The 22,053-nt window shown below is 36.1% G+C and overlaps 1 protein-coding gene across 5 annotated transcripts in view; it reads right to left on the reverse strand.

Moving 5' to 3' along the window:
• Positions 1-21,846, reverse strand: part of LOC126055824 (furin-like protease 1) — a 159,203-nt gene extending 137,357 nt beyond the window's left edge. The window contains exons 1-2 of one of the 5 annotated variants that reach the window (XM_064038729.1): positions 21,678-21,846; positions 19,307-19,571 (exon numbers count right to left, since the gene is read on the reverse strand). In XM_064038729.1, coding sequence (XP_063894799.1) covers positions 19,307-19,471 — 165 coding nt within the window. In that variant the 5' untranslated portion in view covers positions 19,472-19,571; positions 21,678-21,846. Of the gene's footprint in view, positions 1-19,306; positions 19,656-21,608 lie in introns of those variants that run through there. The other 4 variants (XM_064038726.1, XM_064038727.1, XM_064038730.1 and 1 more) reach the window with 4 other exon arrangements.
• Between the last annotated feature and the right edge of the window lie 207 nt (positions 21,847-22,053).

A 22,053-nucleotide genomic window follows, 5' to 3' on the forward strand; every position in this document is an offset into this window, starting at 1 on the left:
CTATTAACAGCTGACAATGACGAACTACCGCCACCTGTGTCTTCGTATTAGTCATTATGGGAAATTTTATATACCTTTGATCAGTACAGTCTGCATAGCCACTACATATTATAAAACAAAGTCACTTTTCCTGTACCTTTGTACGCTTACATCTTCAAAACTATGCAACCGATTTTCATGGAGTTTTTTTTTAATAGATGGAGTGATTTAAGAGGAGGGTTTTTTTTATGTATAATGATGTATATTAAATAGCATTGCACCCGTGCAAAGCCGGGGCTGGTCGCTAGTGTATCATAAAAGGCGTTACAAAACTGCAACAATGGATATAGGCTCGTGCGAGACACACATACATTGCGATTGTTTGTTAGGCAACGTGCTCATCACGACGATTGGATAGCATTGTTTGCAATTACATAATACACTCGAGTCAAGTTGGCTTGATCTCATTTAGACGGCACGCTTCATGGAGTATGACCAATAATGAGGTTCATTTAATGCCTTTTCTCGGTTTTCCTCATTGTGTTAAGGATCAAGGAAATAGTTTTATGAGAAATAGTGATTTATAGTGATTTAAAATACTGGGAAAACTTGTAAAACTTGCGACAAAACATAGTTGTCGCTACAAAGTTGATGGTAGATTCTGTTACAATAATTTACTCACATACTGACATTCATAGAAGCCTTTTCTTATACGGAATCCAGAAAATAACATACCTGAAACAAAAAACAAAACAATTGTAATAAACCAACAGTTATAACACCAATTATTATAAAAGAGGTTAAGAGCTATATTTTATCTTTGTTTTGGTTAAAATTAACCACCCCTTTTTCTGAAGTTATAATTCCGTAAACAACAGATACATAAAACCAGACAAAATAAGGAAAAAATGGTAAAGACAATAATATTTATGATGCATAACGAAATGAACTAGTTGGGTGTAGAAACGCGGACGAAACTAGTGCTGCATTTTGTTAGCGATGGCTATTATTATTCATGGCTTGAAATTATAGAACTTTAAAATCATGTAGGACTTCACATAAACAAAATGATATAGGGATAGGAATAACTTACATCTATAAAAGATATAGATAAAATAGATATATTTATTGCAATGTATGCCAAATTATTCCGATCACGTAACATCTTATAGGTATTATATCCAGTATCCACACTTTTTGCTTCTATGACTTAAATTTTATTGCAATAATAATGATGATATTGCATGCAATGCAAATGTAATCCATTACAAATTCACAAGTATAAATTAAATGTGTTTTCTACTAATGTCGTAAAGACAGCTAAGTACTTTCTAAACAAAGCTATCGCCATTGAAAACAATATAGATATCTACAGGGCTCGTCATTTGTGAGTCGCAAAGCGTTCCGTTTGCCGTCTGTCGTGACAATGATCTCTTTTAAAGACCTTTTTATTCAAACGATGCAAAAGCTCTGACTCACTTCCTTAGTATTCGGCCAATGATTCATGGTTAGAAATATATGCAATATTTTTGTATGCGCTTGAATACAAAAATATACTTATTGGTTAATACTAACTGGATTAAGGTTTAGGCTAGAGTTAGGTGCATAAAATTACAGTTATGAGTAAACTCTGGGTTTTTTATTCTTAGACAAGTAAATTAAAAAATGGTAAGTTATCAGACATACAAATTACACATATCTAAAGATATTACAAGAACATGAGATACAAGGAAAATACTTAATAGGTAAATCTTAACTTAATTGCACGTGCGCTTAACTATTAACAATGTTGGCAAATCCCACCTGTTTGCTATATTTACCATTTTGGATAGAAAACTGAAAATACGAAATACGGAAAACAATCGTACCTACACTAGGTATAGGTAGCGTTAACTAGTGTACAATTGTTTTACGAATTTCCAATTTAAATTAAATTTTGCATTTATCGACTAAAGGAAATCCTGTATTTACTGATAGCAATTGGATTTTCAAAAATAAAACGATTAAACAAAATACAGCTCTGTTTCCTGTTCATATCAAACAGATAGGTTCAAAAATTTACACAAGTCATTTAAACAAGCGATCACAAATATAGAACATCAGATATTGACTCTCAAATCCCTTTGAAGTCTCAATAGAAGAACGCTCGAGCATTTTTCAACAATCTGAATAACAATAATAAAATTACTGAGTCATAAAAAGGCGATCAAAGCATCAAGGAAGGTGGCCTCGAGTTGAACGTTACACAAAGGGAGTAAAAAGTACCTACTGTGAGCATCCCGAGAGGAGATCATTCATCATCTCACGACAATCGCTCTACAATCGAGGCCGACGTTTGTCGACAACAGGACAAAATACAATAAAAAACAAGAAGTAGAAAATATCACGTTTTCACATCAAAAATAACTCATCGCTCTAATAACTTCCCTAAACGTCTTTTCTTCAAGATTAAAGTATAGGAAAACTGCGGAGTCACACCTGTGTTGTCTAAACTCTGAAAGCATATTCGGTACTCAACCTTTTTCGTCTTTAGTCTGACTCCTTGATATTCCCGGGAAATGAGTATTTCGGGAGGTAACGACGTTGTCCATTTTATACAGATGGCAACCCGAAATTATAGTCATTCCATGTAATCGTCGGCTCAGCCCGCGGCCGTTTACTTTTATTAGCCTAAATATTATTTTCGTCAATAAAACTGTGTTTTGTTTGTACAGAATGTCCTACCCTCCTATCCTCAAGAGCAATTTGGTTAGTTACAAAATCCATAAGTATGTCACCGAAACTTATTTAGAGGCATACCTACACATATACCTACGAGTACTAGGTAATGGTGCGTATACCTACTCTATACATATATCTTATTCATGGCACCTTTAATTACAAATAAAAACTCATTAATGATGATTGATTTACGTCAAGCGAAAATTTATTTTTATCAAATACACTGTCTGTGACGCACGCCTAACCAAATTTCTCGGTAGGATGAACAATAAAAATCGCATAAAACGCAAATGCAAGCCACGCCTATTGTCTCATAATATCGGTCCCTTCCACACAGGTGGTTTCGTAAATCCTCAGTAATCGCTGTACATTGCTGCGTCAATACAGGGTACACGAAAAATCCGTCATATCGAAGGCGTTATAGAATATTGCGTTTTGCGGCGACGTCGTGAATTCCTTCCACCTGTGATTTTCGATGTGTTCTCTGGGATTATCATATTCATGTCGCAACCCGTGGATTGGGAATAAGTCTTCCATATTGATAAAACAGCAAACTAAAATATCTGTTACAAAACTGAAAGTATCACATGTACCTATATGTGTGCAACATTTTGTAAACATTGCAAAACTAGGCAGGAATATTTGCATCAATTAAAATGGGCATTTTGTATTTTGTTTTTGAAATCCTCGTCAAACCTTCAAATCCGTGGGTTTCATGCGAATTTTATAGCAAAATTAATTCTTAATAGTAGAGTTAGTAGCTATAACTGCATTGCATCATTTTGATTTGGCATCTAAAGGTTTATTAAAAACACTACCTACATTTCGCAAACTTGGAAATAGCTACTGATCACATGCTTAATCTCATTCCATAGGATTCACCTACGAACTCATTAACTGATTTAGAATAAACAATCAGTACTAGATAACAGTAAATATTATAAGGCCGCAGCTTTTATTAACAAACTTTTTCAGTTTGAAAAATTCCACGAAAGTTAACAAAATATAAGCAGCTAAGTACCTGCACTTAGCAAAATTCTCCCTCGTCGCTTATGATACAAAATGTGTAGGTATCATAATTGAATGTCGTGGACTAATGATTGTACTCGTAATTAGTGTTGCCAATTTAGAAAACAAATTAACCAATGTTCTGTCCGATAAGACCGCAGTGGGGCCATAGCGTTATCTACATGGGCGATAAGATGTTACTCCGCCATCACCAACTTGAGACTTGACTATTCACTTTTTTTGACTCATTTTTTCAAAATTACCACTGTGCCAAATGTAGTCCCAGATGCTATCACAAGAATAGAATAATTAAAATTATTGTTTTTTTTCTGTATTTTCCCGTTTTACAGTGAATGCTCCCATTTCCATTGGGAATACCTCTGGTATTAGTTGATTGCGCTCCAGCTAAAAACTTACAAAAAACTGCGCCAATATCAAAGGCTTTCAATTTACAGGCTCACCCAAAAACGATTCCAATCAATGTTCGAAACATTTTTAACGAGTATTTTCTCGCAAATCATGACTTTTTGTCATCTATCAAACTTTCACTCATATTTTCTAAGCGTGACTACGTTAAAGGTCTAAAGCGATGTCAGATATTCAGCGAACTGTAAAAGTTCTATTTCAGCTTAAAAGATTTTTCTTTGAAGTTTTCCAAATCTTCACAATACCGTCGTATCTATCAAAGGTTGTAAAAGTAAAAAGAAGTTATCTATTCGCAACTTTCGAATCACAGTCGACGTAGCGGACGTAGCTATAACATGTGATGCAAAATCCAGAGGCGTATTCCAAATAACTTGTGAGCCAACATTTGTATACATTTGGTTCCTGCGAAGGAGCTCGTTGCCTGGGAGTGCCCTCTACGGGACGGTTTGAAAGGCCACGTTACCTTACCATGGTTGGCTTGGCGTCCTTTGACGACACTTGAGAGCACTTCGTTAGTTCACCGCAATAGGTAACAGTGTTATGATCCCGCACGTCTCAGGTTCGCTTCAAGTGCTCTTTTTAAGAAATAAGAAAAAAGCGGAGGAAACGAACAAACCGTAATGGATGCATATGGCGTGTTCTTACACACGTGCATTTTCATTAAAAAGTAATAAAAGACAAGAGTCAGCTGCACTCTTTGCATATGTTGAACTCGGATGTTAGTTTTTTCTCACATCGATGACTCATAGTGCAACGCCCAGAAATACTTCTTATTTGTGTCCTTTTCGTAACTATCGTATAATTGTACACTCAATTGCTTTATTTAATTTATAACTGCAGAACGCACGCAATTAGACTGTGTTAACCAAGTGAGTAATAAACGATCGTGACCTAAAAAGCTGATAAGGCGGATTTTTAGAGGTCAAAAGTGATGAAACATATTCAAACATCATACTACATGATTACAAACAAATATTATATTATGGCTGTATATACTTCATTTTATTTTAAATCGTATGCGCACTCCTATTTCTTTGATCTGAGTGCCCACTGCTCAGAATTTTAGTAACAGTTTCCATTGACAGATTAAACCATGAGGTTAGGGTGAACGGAACCCGCTCAAAATTCTTCAAAAAAGAGTCTTGGTTTAATTTAATTACAAGCAAGTAACGAGTTTGAATTTGAAGCAAGCCTTTGTGATCCTTTTCCTGTGGCAAAACTGTATCTTGTTTGACGTACAAACTGTCAGGACCTCGTTAGAAAGCGTCGTGCATGAAGTACCTGCTACTAATCCCATACAATATTTAACTATTATCACAACTTTTCCGATTGAACCTTAGTGGAACTTTGTATCACCTAATACTCATCGATGATGGAATAAAGCCGAATTTATTTAAAATTCAGTTTAAAACTTTGGAAATAAAGGTCTTTTAATTGGAAAATTTTGGGATATCTCAATTATTGATATCCTTTTAGCCAGAAAAGTAATGGATAGTATGAAAGATGATTCGGCTAGAAAGGGTGTGAATATTGAGATAGCGTGTGAATGAGATATGTGGAAGGTCGAGATTGCTACTCCGACCTCAGATAAAATGGGATAAAAGCAGGGGAATGATGAGTCATTTAACATGTTAGCACTCAACTCTTCCTTCCGTAGAAGATATAAATGTTCGAAATGGTAGTATTTAGTTTAATATTTTCCAATAACAATATGACATTATGAGCTTTGCCTCTGGTTGTTTTTTTCCATAGAAGGGAACTATAAATTACTATAATATGTACTATCTATAGCTACACATCTTCGACCTGGGATCTTAAGTTTCTTCGTAAACAGACAGGCTATTTATTACGTTCAAAAGAAACGTATTAAAAGCTTCGTTGATTCTTCGACGCGTTCTGTGATTTCCCCGTGGGTTTTTGCTTCCAATCTTTTGGGAATTAGTTGGATTATCTATCGGAGAGGTTTTTGTGGGCAGACCAAGATCGGCACTTAAATAATAAATTAAGTGGTTTCCTTTTTTTTTCGATACTACTAAACATGAGTGCCATTAATTGCTATTAATAAGATAATGTCGTAAAATAAAGGAACACCAGGTTATACGCAATTGACAAAGAAATCTAAATTTACTATAATTCGATACCGAAAGGTTAAAGTATTTTTCAATCTAAAAAAATCTACATCTAAATGGAACCTAAAGAAAATTTTTAAGGCTATAAAACTTGACGCAAACGTTGAAAGGTCAGTTTTACTTTAAGAATTTTTTATCGGGAAACATGAACCCCGGTATCTTCGACCAGGCGTTAAAAATCTAATTGTTTATCTACTTTTTTTTGGAAAGTGCTAGAATCAATATCCGCTTCGCACTGCACGTACATAACGCAATCTACTGCATCCTCGCCGTAAGTTTATTGAATCTCATATCGGTTTTTACAACATCCCGCCAGCGATGTGGAGCGAGGACTTGCATATAGCTGCCTGCTAAGCCTTGCTATACTGACTTGAGAGATCTACGCTTGTTGACTTTAGGAATCCATGTAATAATAAACTGGGATACGGTGTAATCTACAACTAGGTACTCGTGAATGTTTGATAAAATAATAAGGAAAATGAGCTCTGGACTGTCCTCTAACGTGATCGAGATGTTATCAGTGAACAGTTTGACCCGTAATTATACCTACTTTCTTTTTCCTTGATACCTTCCAAAACATCAATTAATTATGAGATCAAATCACGAAAAAAATCTCAGTCGGTAAATCAAAACAAACGAACCTTAATTCATTAAAATCCTAATCCAGCTACGAACATCTTTATATTCATTACGGAGCTTATTCTCACAAAATAGTTTTGGGATATTAATTAACTCTTAACACGCGTCTCGTAGATATGATAACTAATTAAAATGTAAATGAAAGTCGGCCCAAACCGCTCATGTTTTGGTACCACAAATAAAATTTAGTTTAAGGGTTTTTCTTTGCAGTACCTACCAACCTACTTGATCTTTGACAAATATCTACAGGATAAAGGCAACATAAGTATGATGGATCACGACAAATCTTTTCCTTATCACATTATTTATATATTTGTACCTTGGAACCACTGAATAATAAAATAATTTCGTAAATAATATCACTGACGGAAAAGAAAGCCTGCATGGTATGTGCTATTTTCATCCTTGAATTTGGGAGAACTAAATCGGGGCCAGCTGTTGGTCAAGTCATTAAAGATGAATAGGACGTTCAAGTTTTGGTATCAAACGATTATAGCAACGTTTGGAACCTACTAAAATAGTGAAATCTTGTTACAGAGTATCATCACAGTTGTCTAGCATAACCTGACGTGCAGTTACAAATGGTTGAATAATTTAAGGTATGAAGCCACTGCAAGGACCACCGACATTAATTTTATTAATTTTGTTGTTGATTTAGGAGACAGCTGGGAGCAGTTTTGTGCAGCTCGTATTGCAGAAATGTTGCGGTGTAGTTATATTCTCCGAAGTAATTTAATTTGCAAATAGGTACTGTTATTTTCAGCTCGCATTTTATATCAGCCTGTATTGCAGTTATTACAAAAGTGAAAAGGTTATTTGACCAACAACAGAATTTATTTCAAAGATAGAAATATTTATATTTCATGTTCATGAATAAACAATAAAATAATAACTACCTTCGTACAAAACTTCAGACATTTTATGTCGACTGGGAACCGCGGCCTCATAACCGATCTCAGCCCAATAACTTATCATTTATTGATGGAATTCAGGCCACTAACATTATATACGATTAGGGCCACTGAAGAGTTTTGTTGCTAAGCAACCAAGGGATAAAATTTTATATCATGAATGAATTTCGTATCATCGTAATAAACGTTAGAGAGTTTAGTGACGATGATGATGATGATGACAATATAGTATGAGACATTCAGGAATCTAGATGACATGTAAAAGCTATTGGTGTAGCATTTTTTTACAATTCTGAAGATCGCCTAAATGTGTTCAATAGACACTTAAACACATGGGATTTTACAAGCTCACTGGTATCGACATTTGCGATCTGACTGCCTCTCTGAAAAGAAATATCGAAACAAACTCAGGGTCGAGAAAATATCCGATAAGTTGAGGAGCTCTTGTCGAGGCGGCAACTGCGTAAATCGATCGTTCAGCGAGGTTAAAACCTTCCACGATCCGGCTACTGCAGAGTAACCAAGTAACACATTATGCCGTATTGATGTGTGCAGAAAATATTGAGTTTGCTTGCCAACTTTGAAGATAAATGATCACACCTTCAACCCATCGGTTAGGGTTGCCACTGATGTTCATTTTTACCTTGTGTATTCTATAGGTAATAATAGGTATTGCTTATACCTTTTTTGATGGGAAATCATCAAATAATTTAATCTGTCAGTTATTCAAGTAAAAATAAGTCATCAAAATTCTCCCACAGTTGCAGTAAGAAGTATGACCATTCCAGCTGTAGCTAATTGACTAAATGAACCAATGCAATTATGAAAGTAAGATTCACTTAAAAAAGGATTATCCAAGTAAGCAAGTTTGGTGCAGAAGCTGAGCGCGCCAGACGTACTCGTTAATCGCGAAGCTCCTATACACTGCGGTAGATTTCTACGTAGCTAAGAAAATACTCGTCGAAAGATGGAAATTCTACCTCCTTAGCCCGTTAGCTTCATCATTGTATTTCGCATTAGTGTGCGTGTAGACTGTAATAAGTTCTTTAATACGTAACATATTGTTCGCTCCTGGGAGATTTACAATAGGCCCGACGCGTTAACACGTGCTGTTTTCGCACAGATTAACAATACCAGCGTGGGCGTTTATTTAAAAGTAAATTTATTACGCGAAAATGTCATGGATGAAAAATTATTATTGAGACTTTTCATTCACATATCAAACTTGAAGTCTTGAAAGAAAATTCGGAGTTCAATGTATTTTGTTACGATGTTATTCATATATACAATGTAGTCATAAATTCAGGACAACCTGAGACTGATTGAATGAATACGTCGTCTTGCAAATACATATTTTTATCACAAATTGATTCGTCATACATACCTACAAGAACCACAAGCTAATACAAATACGAATAAGCAGCTAGCATCAATAGCAACTAAATGCATTCAAGTGTCAATATCTCAGCCACGAAGCAATTAATCTAATTAAGCCTACGTACCTACGTATTATTTGTTTGCAGCTAATCAAGTGTAGTTAGCAGTTTCCTATTTCGAGAGTACGCCATAGAATTAGTAGGATTCAACATGCAACATTTAGGTAGGCATCTATCCAACAAATTGGTCTGCACGCCAGGATTAATCTATTTATCAGAGAAACCGGATACAACAATAGCGCAGATAGAGCTATTTATCAGAAATCTGAATAGCTACGTCATATAGATTGTATCGTGCATAAAACAGATTAATCTTACGTATAAGAGCCACTTGTCGCTACTGTGATTGCCAACTGGACAATAAATTCAACTGTTATTAACAGAAGGAACATATGATGCAAACAATCATAAATGTAAACTCATTGATAACTAGCAGCCCGCATGAGGAGACAATGCACATTTGGCAGCCAGCTATCAATGATGAAGATATGATAGACGAAGTTTCTAGCTGTCAATACGTCGCTTGATTATTTTGAATTGAAGGAATTGATGTGTAATATCAGGTCTTTCCTCAAGAAGACAGAGTCAATACGAATGATCACATTATAGAGTAATGATATACAATCTTATGAATTCAAAGTCAAAACGACTTAATCACATAACTTTATTAAAGATATTCTCTGTGTACATAAATACCAAAATTCCCGGAATAGTCTAAAACAAAGATCCTTGTACGAATAACTACTGTTTTTAACAGTTTAATTCGTTAGATGACAAACGGACTCGCGGAGTAATTACGTACGTCCTGTAACAGTACAAGTTGCGAGTAGACTGAGGAGATATAATTAAAGCACAGATATAATTAATTAACTGTACCGCAGGTTAATAGACAACGGGTCTGTCGCACGCATGCCCATGATGTCAAATACCACACGAGCTTTATATTAAAACGCCGAGAGAGACTGGACCGCAGTGATGTTCCTAGCTGTGTTGTAGTGAAATATTTGAGCCATAGTTACAAGTCAATTTTTAAGAATTGTTGGAAGTGAGAGCTGCATAATAAATCGTTATTTAATATTAGAGTGATATTAGTCAAGACAAAGTTTTCATGATGTAAGAAATAGCTTTTTTTTGGAACATATAATAAATAAATAAATATATAAATGTACAATTTACAAGTTAACGTGACATTTTTCGGGCGGCGTCTTCGTGAATAATTCCAGTTTTAAAGTCAAGGCCTGAATAAACGTTTCACAGGATATTCGGAGCTGAAAATGCATCCATATCTAAAGCCTGCTTTCTTGCTATTCTAGTGTTCGGTCTGACAGTCAGACGAGCATTGTCTGTCCCTTAATCTGACGATGAACTGCAATTCAGATTAAATTATAAAGAAATGTTATTTGGCTGAATTGTAATGTTACATAAGTCGAATGGGAGGAAGAAGGATTAATTGAACTTCAATATCTATTCCATAGTAGTTATTTGACGTACAATACTTATACAGTGGACTATGTATAAGAAAATACATCACGGAATTTAAAAAATCTCATTTTGTTTCATATAACGTAATCCTGCACCTCCAAGTAGGTACAGTCACTCAAAATGATATCTGCTTTAATCAAAATTTCATCCCGGGCCCATGAAGGCACAATCCGTCCTTTATAATGGAACCCACTTTTAACTTCCATCAAAAGTTTAATTAATTTCCTATCAGAAAATATGCAAACTAGGTACGTGTTTTTAATTAATGCTTCGTACTTGTTTATAATGAGGTGTGAGCTTGGCTAAATGATTTATTTAATATCTAACGTCGCGTTGGTACTTCATAAAGTTATGTAGCAAGCTAATTAAAATTATCTTGTAAATTCCTAGAATACACTTTCATTATTTTTACTAATAAATTGCGAAAAACATACCGTTATTGTTGCTAACGGAATGTGCGGTAATGTTAACATAAATTCTGCAATAGATATTGAAGAGTAAATTAAAAATTAGTACTTAACAACCCATTCGATATAGAACATCAACTTAGCAACATACAAACTCTACGCTAATTGCGAGTAGAAACAGGTAAAATTGGACGAAATTGCAGGTGACACACTTAAAACAAATAAAAGAAAAACAAACGTCCACATCGCGCCAAATTTAACCAGGTGGACGCAACGTACCTCACGATAAAAATCGTATAAAATAAAAGGCAGGAGGCAACCAAAACGAAGAAAAAGATAGAGACGGCCACAACGGACTAAAGCAAATAAAAAGAGATGGAGGCAGATTGTTTCAAATGGACTTATTATTATGTCGGCGTACGACCTACCGCGAGCGCACGGGATGGGACCACGTACCGGCCACTAATCCTTTTTCCAAAACAAAAGAACAACATGATATAATTAATTATCTACCTCATTTTCATAATGTCAGGTATTTTTATAAAAAGCTCTGTATGGTTCTTTTAATATCTAGGCGTTAAGACCACAGCATCTTTTTAAAAGAAATTCATTATGATTAGAAGCCTAACTTACTTACTTCCAAACGAGATCTACAGATAAACTATACCTATATTGATTTTAAAAATAGGACCAGCAAAAAACAAAACCAGATGAAAAAATTGCAAAACATGATAGCTCGTCCAAACCCATTTTGCAGAAGACAAAAAAAGGAATAGTTCTCAAATGGCCCGCCATTTACTGATTACCTTTGTAATGTATGACTCAACATCCGGCGAAGGTAATAATTTGTCTGTTCCCAACATCGACCTTCATTAGGACAACGGCAGGTACAAGTTTTTTCATCTCGACCCAATGTCGGACCACCTTATTATCGACTGGTAATCGCTCCCCTAACATACTGACAACACGACTAGCTTTTTATTACTTACCTTCTTTCCGATTATTGTTTTGTATTGCTTTGTTATAAAATAGGATGATGATTCTATCCTTTCGTGCAGTCAATGATGGAATCACTATGTTAAATTGGTACCCTCTGTCAAGCATTAACTTTATGATTAAATCACATTGATTGGCAAGAGTGCCCAATGTTGCCTTTTTGTTATTTAGTTATTTTTATGTCTGTGTAGAAACCCCCTAGAGTTCCTAAGATAAATACTACTCAAACTTTAAGTATGTAGCTTTAAAGTTAAGTGAAGGCTTCATTCTTAACATTATTATGTTAAACATAATGATTTATGGGAATTCACCAGTTCTCTACTTATGAATTTTCCATTGTTCGTATTGGCCAGACTGCGGATAAAGCAACGTAACTTCAATACACACAGCGAAACACAAATCCAAAGCTTTGGCTTGCTAGCCTATGACAAACAACCCTTTACCACTAGGCTTTCGAAATGAAAACACATCTACAACATCAAGATCCGCTTGGCTCGAATAACGTTGTATGAAATCAATTGAACAAGCTAGTCTGCTAACAAGACGGTAAATCACTTTATGCGACAACAGTTTGACTTAAGCCGAAAATTCTCAGAGTGAAATATGAAAAAGCTTTATTGAACCCCTTTGATTTGACTTCTTTGTAAGATTTGCTGGAAGGTTTCCATTTTCGTCCCAAATCCAGGGACCGAATGAAAACTCGTTTGCATAATATAAGACAAGCCTAGTATCGAGACTAAACGCAAATAAATGGTTCCTTCAAGTTAAGACGACAATTTACCGGGTCAACGGAGCCAAGATAAATTTGAGACCAGACCTTACCGAATACAAAATCTGTCGCTTACTCTTTTTGATAAAAGACTACATAATAAAGAATTGTAAGCTTACCTTAGCCCTACTTACCTCCTTTGTTACGTAACCTAATATTAGCTTTATTTGAAAAATATTGTACCTGAAGAAGTTACTAATTCAGTAGCTTTTAGTAGCACAAAACTAAAGTAGTGTTTAGGTAAGGTATAACACACACACACAAGCTTTATGTGCTTACTCATATTTATTTATACCTACACTTTCAAAGTGGTATACAATACAAAGGTGTTTACCTAAGTTATTACAGGAAGTTGTTCACAATGCATGTTTGTATAATTTTTGATTGATTTTTGAACGTGTTTATTTACCAATTTCCATTGAAAATAATTCCTTCAAGATCATCTGGTAGTAAATATTTACCTTTAATTTCATAAATCTTTCCTTTATTTACTTTCCTATGTCAAAACAAAAACATCTTAGTAGCATCAGACAAATAAATCGCAGCAGCAAAACTTGTCTTAATACATATGAAGAGAAGTTATGCTATTTATTAGGCACATGCCTATATCGATAAGTTTGTTTGGTTCGTAAGCACTTAAGAGAGATAAAACTGAAACAAGTAAAACGGTGAGACATCTAATGAAGCAATCAGTGGATACCTTCATTAAGGGAGTTGTAGTTTCTGATTGTTCACAGTGTATACGAACTAAACGTTCCTACATATCTGAGCAAATATAACATAGGTACCTAGTTATCCACACACACGTGTACCAGATCAATATTATATCAGTTACTTTAAAATATTGATACTCTTTTGCTATTTGTTTTATTCTCAAACGACCTAGTTCAAATTATGCAAATTTTATTCCACACGCGTGCGTTTCTAATCTTTATCCAGTCTCTCCATCGGATACATTATTCAATAGTAAAAGGATGATTTAAATTGGTCGAAACGTTGGGTCTAAATTAAATTTTAACACCATTAATCTATGTAAATCAAAGGCCTACCGATCTGATTGGATGTACGGACCTTATCAATGTTAGCCGGAAATACAATCTGTGGAACACTAATTAATCTGTATCCCTCTTGAACTTTCTATAGGCTATACAATTTCTATAGACTCTTCTCCCTAACTCAGAATAATTTTAAATTGCTAACGGCACAAATTTCAACAGGCTAATACAGTGTTTGGTTCAATAAATAACAAGTGTTTCTTTTGTCTCAAGTAATTTACAGTTTACAAAATTCAGTGAACTTGTTTTCTACTTAACTTTGGTCCTAACGATGAATGATTCGTTTTAAATTTAATTAGCCTCAGCGATTCTGATGGAAGGCAAAAGAAACTTTTGGTTTGTCGCAATATCTTTTGTGATTCGTCGTTGCGGAGCGGTTATTTCTTAGTGGAGTTAATGCAATCGGTTTAGCGGAGGCTGGGGCCCGGTATTGTAGACTGTGTTTGTGGCTGGTTGGAGATAAAGCCGCAGACACACAAAAGCAGCTGCCCCTCCGCTCTTCGCCTCCTCCCCCCCTTCCCTCTAGCTAGGGAGAACGTTTAAGGCAACGACGATTGCCCCTTACAAAAGGCAGTCGTGACACCCGCCCGTCCTCACCCCGCATTCGACTGCAGAATGGATTCGAAAGAAAACCAAATCTCATTCCGTACCGGCGCTCATTGTTTGAGAATCTTTCACAATTGCTTTTTGAATTTTACTATCTTCCTCAACTATCCCTTGTTATGTTAGCGATTTATCAACAGTCTAACTTGTACCTACCCAATGACCATACAGCCTCTCATATTTATTGTTTTAACTTTATGTATTAAACTATTCTACTATTAGTTACTTTGTGGACTCATTAATATTCTATTCGCGTAACTTTATGTTTAGTAGGTCTATTCACGTTTTTGGCCCAATTTATGATAAATGATGTTATAAAATAGAAAGATAGGTACATAATGTGAGGTCGTTCGATTTCTGCTTCAATCTGATCACAAATCAGACATCCATTCTTTTCGCAAGTGTATTTGACACAGCATCATACGGTTCACAAACATCTGGTGAAAACTAGCACAAGCAAACAAGCTTAAAAGACTCACACATAACTCCGAGCATAAAATTCGCGAGACCGTTGACATTCGCATCCTAATTACCTAAAAAGTATTTAAAGGCGGAGTGAATGACTCGCACAATAAAGGCAGTCCGTTTCCGCGGCTTGGTTGAACATGTCCCCGTCAGTCGGCGCCAACGCATTTTGGCAACCAGCCGACAGTTGTGATGAGTTCACGTTCCGGCTTATGTACAAACGGAACTGGGTAGCGATGAAACAAACAATAATCAACTCCAACATAAAGAAAACAGTTAGAGCTCAAGGTAATTTCCTCTTTGTAGCTTGGATTTTTGTAGAAAACCCCACGCGAAAATGGGGCTATTGGCTAATGAATGACGCACCTACTGCCATTCTATTAATTTCAACAAAGATCTTTTGATTGTAAAGGGGTGTGGTTCCCGTACCCTTCCGCTATCCCTGGTTAGCACGTGGCATTCCTTTACAGCGGGTAGCCCTTTTCTTTCATTGCTTCCCTATTTAGGTAGATTGACTTTTGTGATTGTAGACACATGTAGCCTACACATGTAGACACATGTAGGTACCTACTTGATTTTATATAAACAGTAATCAGAAGAACAAAGGCTAAAATGCAGCCCGAGAGCGCAGGCGACAGCTTTTATCGTAAAAACAAAGAAAAGCACCTTGCCTAGTCTACACGAAACAAATGCGAAGTATCGCGATTAATGTAAACAGTCCGCACGCGACACTAGACGTCATGCCAACTAATACTAGTGTCGCTAAACTCAAATCTCACTCGAACCTTTGTCACCACCGACTCGAAAAAATCTTCAGCCGACTTCTCGAATAGTTTTCAAGAAACTCATCAAGAATATCTTCCAAATGTTACAATACATTTTACTAGAGAGCTATTACCGAAATATTCCTTTATTGCTAATGGAACAATTAAGATAATAGAAAGCATTGGAGGAAATATATCACCGTTTAGTGGGATATTTAGAAACGCGTTAACCTTTTATGAATTGGTTTGAATAAATCTACAAGGAAAGCAAAATTGACAGAAGCTTTAGTCCTGCTTAAAAATGGTGAATATGCTACTCAGCAGTTTTACTACCAGTGACTCTGAAGAAGCAAAGAGTAACTCATGATGATAAACTATACATGTAAGTACCTACACAAGTTGCTTGTCGGTTCTCGTCTGCCAGCTGAACAATGAGCACGGCACCATCAGTACCTACAAGTACAATGTATGTATACCCGTGTGATCCTATCAGACATTCTTTAGAGAAGCTTATGTTTGCACAAAGCTGATTTTGACAAAATAATTAAATATGCCTACTTTACAAGTATGCTTGAATGTGATGAACTCACGCGAGCTAAATGACAAGCTTAGGATAAAAAGCCTAATAAGTTAAAACATGTAGTTACTAGGTACATAACCGCCTCTTGACGTACCTAAACATTTGTTTAATATTCAGCTCATCCTAACAGTCTAGATAACAAGAAAAATAAAGCTATTAATCATCCGTCGGTACTTTTCTGCAACTTGTTTGCGAATGTATGCTGTGATAAAACTATAATTTATAACTCATAAAGTCATAACGTATTATAAAAGTTTACAACGAAGTTCACCTTTGTTATAACATAATAATGTGTCTATTTGTGATAAACTTGTCTAAAAATTTATCAGAAAGCTTTAAATAGAATTGAACCCTACTTTATACACACTACACAACAAGCAGTATGGATTAAAATGTTTTGAAGCATCAAATTTTGGAATAAGTAACTTAGGTACATAATATCAATTAAGAAAATAATATGATAATCTAGGTTGACCTGAACTGCTCTATATGTTATTGTGATAAAACGATGTCCCAAATCTTACGTCTGAGGCATTTATGAACTCACTAACGATCTTCGCTTGATCGCTCAAGCAAAGCAAACCACAACAAAGACTGCCATGTTGCACTCCTATGCTGCTTTAACACAGAAAAATCATTGAACGTTGTCATTGAACGTAAGACACATTTTCGCAAAAGTTGTCAGTACACTGAATGACGTCAGTTATGCCAGTATTTATTGTGAGAGCGTGTGACGTCACCCAGGTCTGGCACCAACGACAGCATTTTGTTATCGGATACATGGAAGCGATGGCTCGAGTGACAGCCCCCTTTTGTCCTCAGCTCAGTCTGCCTCAAAGCTCCCATTCTTCCCTCTGGCATCGCACAAACGTTGTTTCAGTAACAATAATACCTACTAGGACAGTATTATCAGCCTTTTGTTTACACTGTATTAGGTAAATACCGGAGAAGACTCGAATCTTATGAAAACAACAAGATATTTTAAGCCAAGCAATCCGTCGAATTAATCTGGAATTCTCCAAATTAGTTAACATTGTAATTGGAATGGAGGCTTATGTTTTCCTTTGTCGTTTTGTACCTTAAGACATAGCTGGATGTATATGGAGAGCTCTCGTGCTTATAAATAGATATCCATAAGCAGAAGATACTCCAAATGAAGTTGTCACTTTAAATAAATAACTGTGCTCGCTTAAATTTCCTGTTTATTTTTGTCCCCCCACTTCGCACACGAGTGCTTTCTAAACGTGGAGTTGGAAGTTTTGGGAGATTTAAGCTTCAATATTTTAAAAGTATCTCTTTTACTCAAATCTTACAACATAATCTTTTACTTCACCCCTATGACACTGCGTCGTTTTGAGTTTTGCTACAAAGAATTTCATGGGCACGGTATAGTTCTGCAGTTTTTCTTCCGAACTTGACGTCATGGATATAGCGACTATTTTTTAGCAGCGGGATTCCAGTGAACATGTTGCAATTTAGATAATTCTAGGATGAGTTTTCCGACAAGCCAAACTCTTGTTTCACAATCAGACCCAAAATATGTTTTCATACGTGTAGGTATGCAAAATATTTAAAGCACGTAGTTATTAAACAATTAATCTTCTTGTTCAAACAAAGTGTTTATGAAGATGTTGAGAGCTCGTGAATTGTGGTGAAGTGGGCGGCGATGCTAAATGGAACATTTCCTGAAATCTGTTGTTACAACACATGAGTTTGCAGCATTTGCCTCGAAATACCACACTAATTTTATCTCAGTGCAGTGTTAACGATGCGGTTCACTTGTTACATGATATGAACACTCATTTGTAGCAATTTGTTATGATCGCCTGGCTTCTTTCATATTTACGCGAACTACATTAAGGCATAGGTACATATATTATGGTAGCAGGGCTACCTGTCTGTGATTTAAGTTGTGCCACGCCACATACTTTTTGCCAGCTAAGATGTAACTTTGCAAAAATCATATTGAGCGGTCTAACTCTATTAACTCAAGTAAACAGGGCCTATGATCTATTCGTACCTGACTGTAACTAATTTATTATGCAGGTAGTCGGTCAATGTCAAAAATTAGGCACTAAATTATTGAAGCCAAAACTGATTACATTAAAGCAGTTTAATTGTTTAAGCAAACAATAGGAGAATACACCATTGATTTGGAAATTCAAACAAACCACTCAAGGTTAGATCAGTAGGCTCGTAACCTGGCAATGACCGTTTTAACCACGGAATACTGGGGCTCAAATCCGGTTTGTTCCATTGACATGAAAAACCAAAGTTTCTGATCATTGTACCATTAGCTGCTCTCACACAGAATAGATACCTCGTATTGTATTTTCACCATTGCAACCTTATTAACTTGAATTGGAACCCTGCGAAATCTGGAGTGCTAAGAATAATATTCATCGTGCACACTGCACACATAAATAAACATGATTAATTATAATCGCAAGCGACAGCATTTCAAAACGCAACAGAAAATCTGGCAAGGAGTAAATACGGCAACTCAAAATGAGGTCAGATGAACCTTTCAGGTCTTCAAGCAAATGAATAGAAGTCACCGTAATCGTTTGTATTTCTGGGTAAGCCACCCACGCCCGGATTTCCTTGACCAGAATAGGAAGAAATGGTAAAGCCAAGCTTGAATGTCCTAGAAAGTATTCAAAGGAAATAGAGCTTTGTATTATTCCGACGTTATCATTATATTGGCCATATATTAGCGACGCCACCGCTATTTTGATTACTGCCACTTTAGAAAAGATTTTATGTGGACGATGCACCAAAATATAATCTTAATTTCCGTCAAAAATCCGTTTTTATGTAGGTGCTCTTATTTTACGTTATTAACTTTTTGACCTGCGATATAAGCGAAATATAATTCGTGTTACAAAATGATATCATACAACATACATCATGTTATTGATTCGTTACAATCTTACCTCTCCTAAGTTGACGAACCCGTGGTCTCTCGCCACAGCATCGGCAGCATCCTTCCCTCCCGGTATGTGGACGGCCCATGTAGGTGTATAGTGCGCAAACGTAGTTTCCAATAATGATAAAATTGACACCAAAATGGTCGACGATAACACGGCACCCCGCGCCATCGCACGCACACTCTCACACTCACCGGCTAGTACTTGTCAGCATTGCACACACACTTTCAAAAGTATTTCTTGTTTCAACCAAGTCTCGAATTAAATATTCCTTGTAAATGTAACGTAGAGATTGTTGCTATATTTAATCATACGGCTGTACACATTGTTTTTACTGTAAGAAAAAATATTAAGGTTATCCATTCAGTGAAAACCTGCTCTAAAGCTGATAGAATCAGCTGACACAGATAAACCTTTACTTGTGGATTACAAGCATGTATCTTCGACGTGGGCCACATTGAAGTTCTGCTATGTCACACGCAATAGAGCTACTGAAATGGGACCATTTGAAATGTGTCATTAAAAGGGACAGAACTTGGGTTACCAATTACGGCTGATATGTATTTGTTTGATGACTTCACATAGGGTATAGGATTTCCTAACACGTCCGTACAAGAGAATTAGCAATCAATCGGAAATCGGTTTCCGCCAAATTAAAACTTGGACGAGCGTACGGCCTTTGGCAATACTTCCACAATAAGTGGGTCAAGTATACATGAAGGACAAAGTGTAGACCCCGATAGAGTTCCCTGTTATGCCGTTCTTTATTACCGTATCACCGGACAACCATTAATCACAGTGCGTTTCATCGGGCATACTTCAACCTACTTTGGCGAGAGCATTGTTATGTCTGACGTTTGCCCTTTTTCTGTATAAACAAGACATGGATCATTTCCGCGCGTCTGGACGGGTTTTCTATACACTTTTTTTAATTTAGAAAATAACTTGATTCATGTTTCATTCGCTTTCTTTTTTATTTTTGTGAGCCTGCGTGGAATGGAATTGTGGTTTGAGATTTTTTGTATCAGCTTTGTTTTGGCCCATATGGTAGCTGCGTGGTGCGTCCTATACAAAAGCGGTTTTGGTTGTTTTGTTTATTTATTATCATCTCATAAAGGAGTTCAGGGCATTTTTTGCAACTCGCACAACTTCTGTAATTTAAACGTGCATTGTATCGTGTGTTGTTTTCAATTGAATTTAAATTTCTCTGATTATACCTAATTTATACGTCTTATCTTGCAAAAACTAAGCAGCTACCTATCAATAAATTTATGCTTATTGTTATAATTTATACACTAGGTACTTAGTGAAATTTTTTCTGACTTAATTAAAGTGTTTTTTTAAAGTAAAGAAGTATAGTGCAGATTTTTTAACCCACATATCAACTATTGACAAATCACTAGTTAGTAGAGCTAGGAAATGTTTATTCGTTACATTGATAACCTCTCCGTGTACCACAATAGATATTTCATACAAACGCTTGTTATTGTATTCTTGTTGTGAGATGATGTCAGTTACTTGTTATATGTTTGTGTTGTTTTATCTACCGTAAACAGATTATCTTTAGGCACCTAAAGTATATCCATTATCTGAATGCAACGTGACACATCCTTGTTTTTTTAATAAGTATTAAATAAAAATGTTACGGGATTATTTGCAGATAAGGACATCAAATTGTTCAGACAGAAGTGCAAAATATTGTGATGTGTACCTACATTTTGAGTCAAAAATACACATTTTTGTTGTATGTTTTTTTACTGGTCATAATGTGGAAGATAAAATAAAGCAGCCTGTTAAACTGCTTCATCTACTGCTAGGTCCAACAGAAGAACATACACAAAAACATTTGGCTCAATAATAATGAGCAGTCACTGTGCGAATTCATTTGTCTTTAACAATTACCAGGTTACAATATTTGCATTTTAAAAAGTAGGCCAGTCATACCTTTAGCTGTGAATGCACGTTTACCTAGTCTGGCCGAGTTATTTACAGTTAGCATCGACAATAATTTATCAAGCATCGCATGCCAAACTAGCTCGTAATTTGCATAGTTATTTAGTTTAAAAAAACATTTCGTTCACTAAAGACAATCTACTATCAAAAGACAAGTTTTTATCTTATCTGTATCCATTGGTTCGCTATGTAAACATTCGGTTTTGTGACTAATCGTCGCCGCAAGTATTTCGCGTGCAGCCCACGTCGAAAGGCGGATGCTTCATCGATGGAATCCGATGGGAAGGACCAAGATTCCGTGGCACTTAGACAATAGTAGCCGGTGAGAGTCGGCGCCGCTGTGACGAGCGTTCACCTCTCGCATCCCGCCTCCCTGTTATCACTTTACGCTTTCCTAAATGCGTTTTTATGACAAATTCCTCACGTGTTTATTGGCAGCAACGATCACTACGTTACACTGTGATGCACTACAGTCATTACTGTACACGGCATAACTGTCAAATGGCGCGTGAATAATCCGTCGGCTCGGCACAAAACACGGCCGTCACGTCCGCGCACGTGATGCTGACTGGTTGGTTTGCTACTTTGCTCTCGGCGTTCGCCGCGATTGGAGGCCGAGACGACCGCTCTACCTTGCCACACTCGGGGAATTTACCCATAAATGGGGAAATTTTATCCGTCTCCGGTATATCACAGTAGATTGAAGACAATATTATTTTGCAGTAAACAAGTATTGTTTCAATGATTGTAAAATGAGCACTCGTATTTTAATGAATGGAAATCCATGGTTCAACAATCTC

Source organism: Helicoverpa armigera, chromosome 17 (genome assembly GCF_030705265.1).
Source record: "Helicoverpa armigera isolate CAAS_96S chromosome 17, ASM3070526v1, whole genome shotgun sequence".
NCBI classification, from domain to species: domain Eukaryota; kingdom Metazoa; phylum Arthropoda; class Insecta; order Lepidoptera; family Noctuidae; genus Helicoverpa; species Helicoverpa armigera.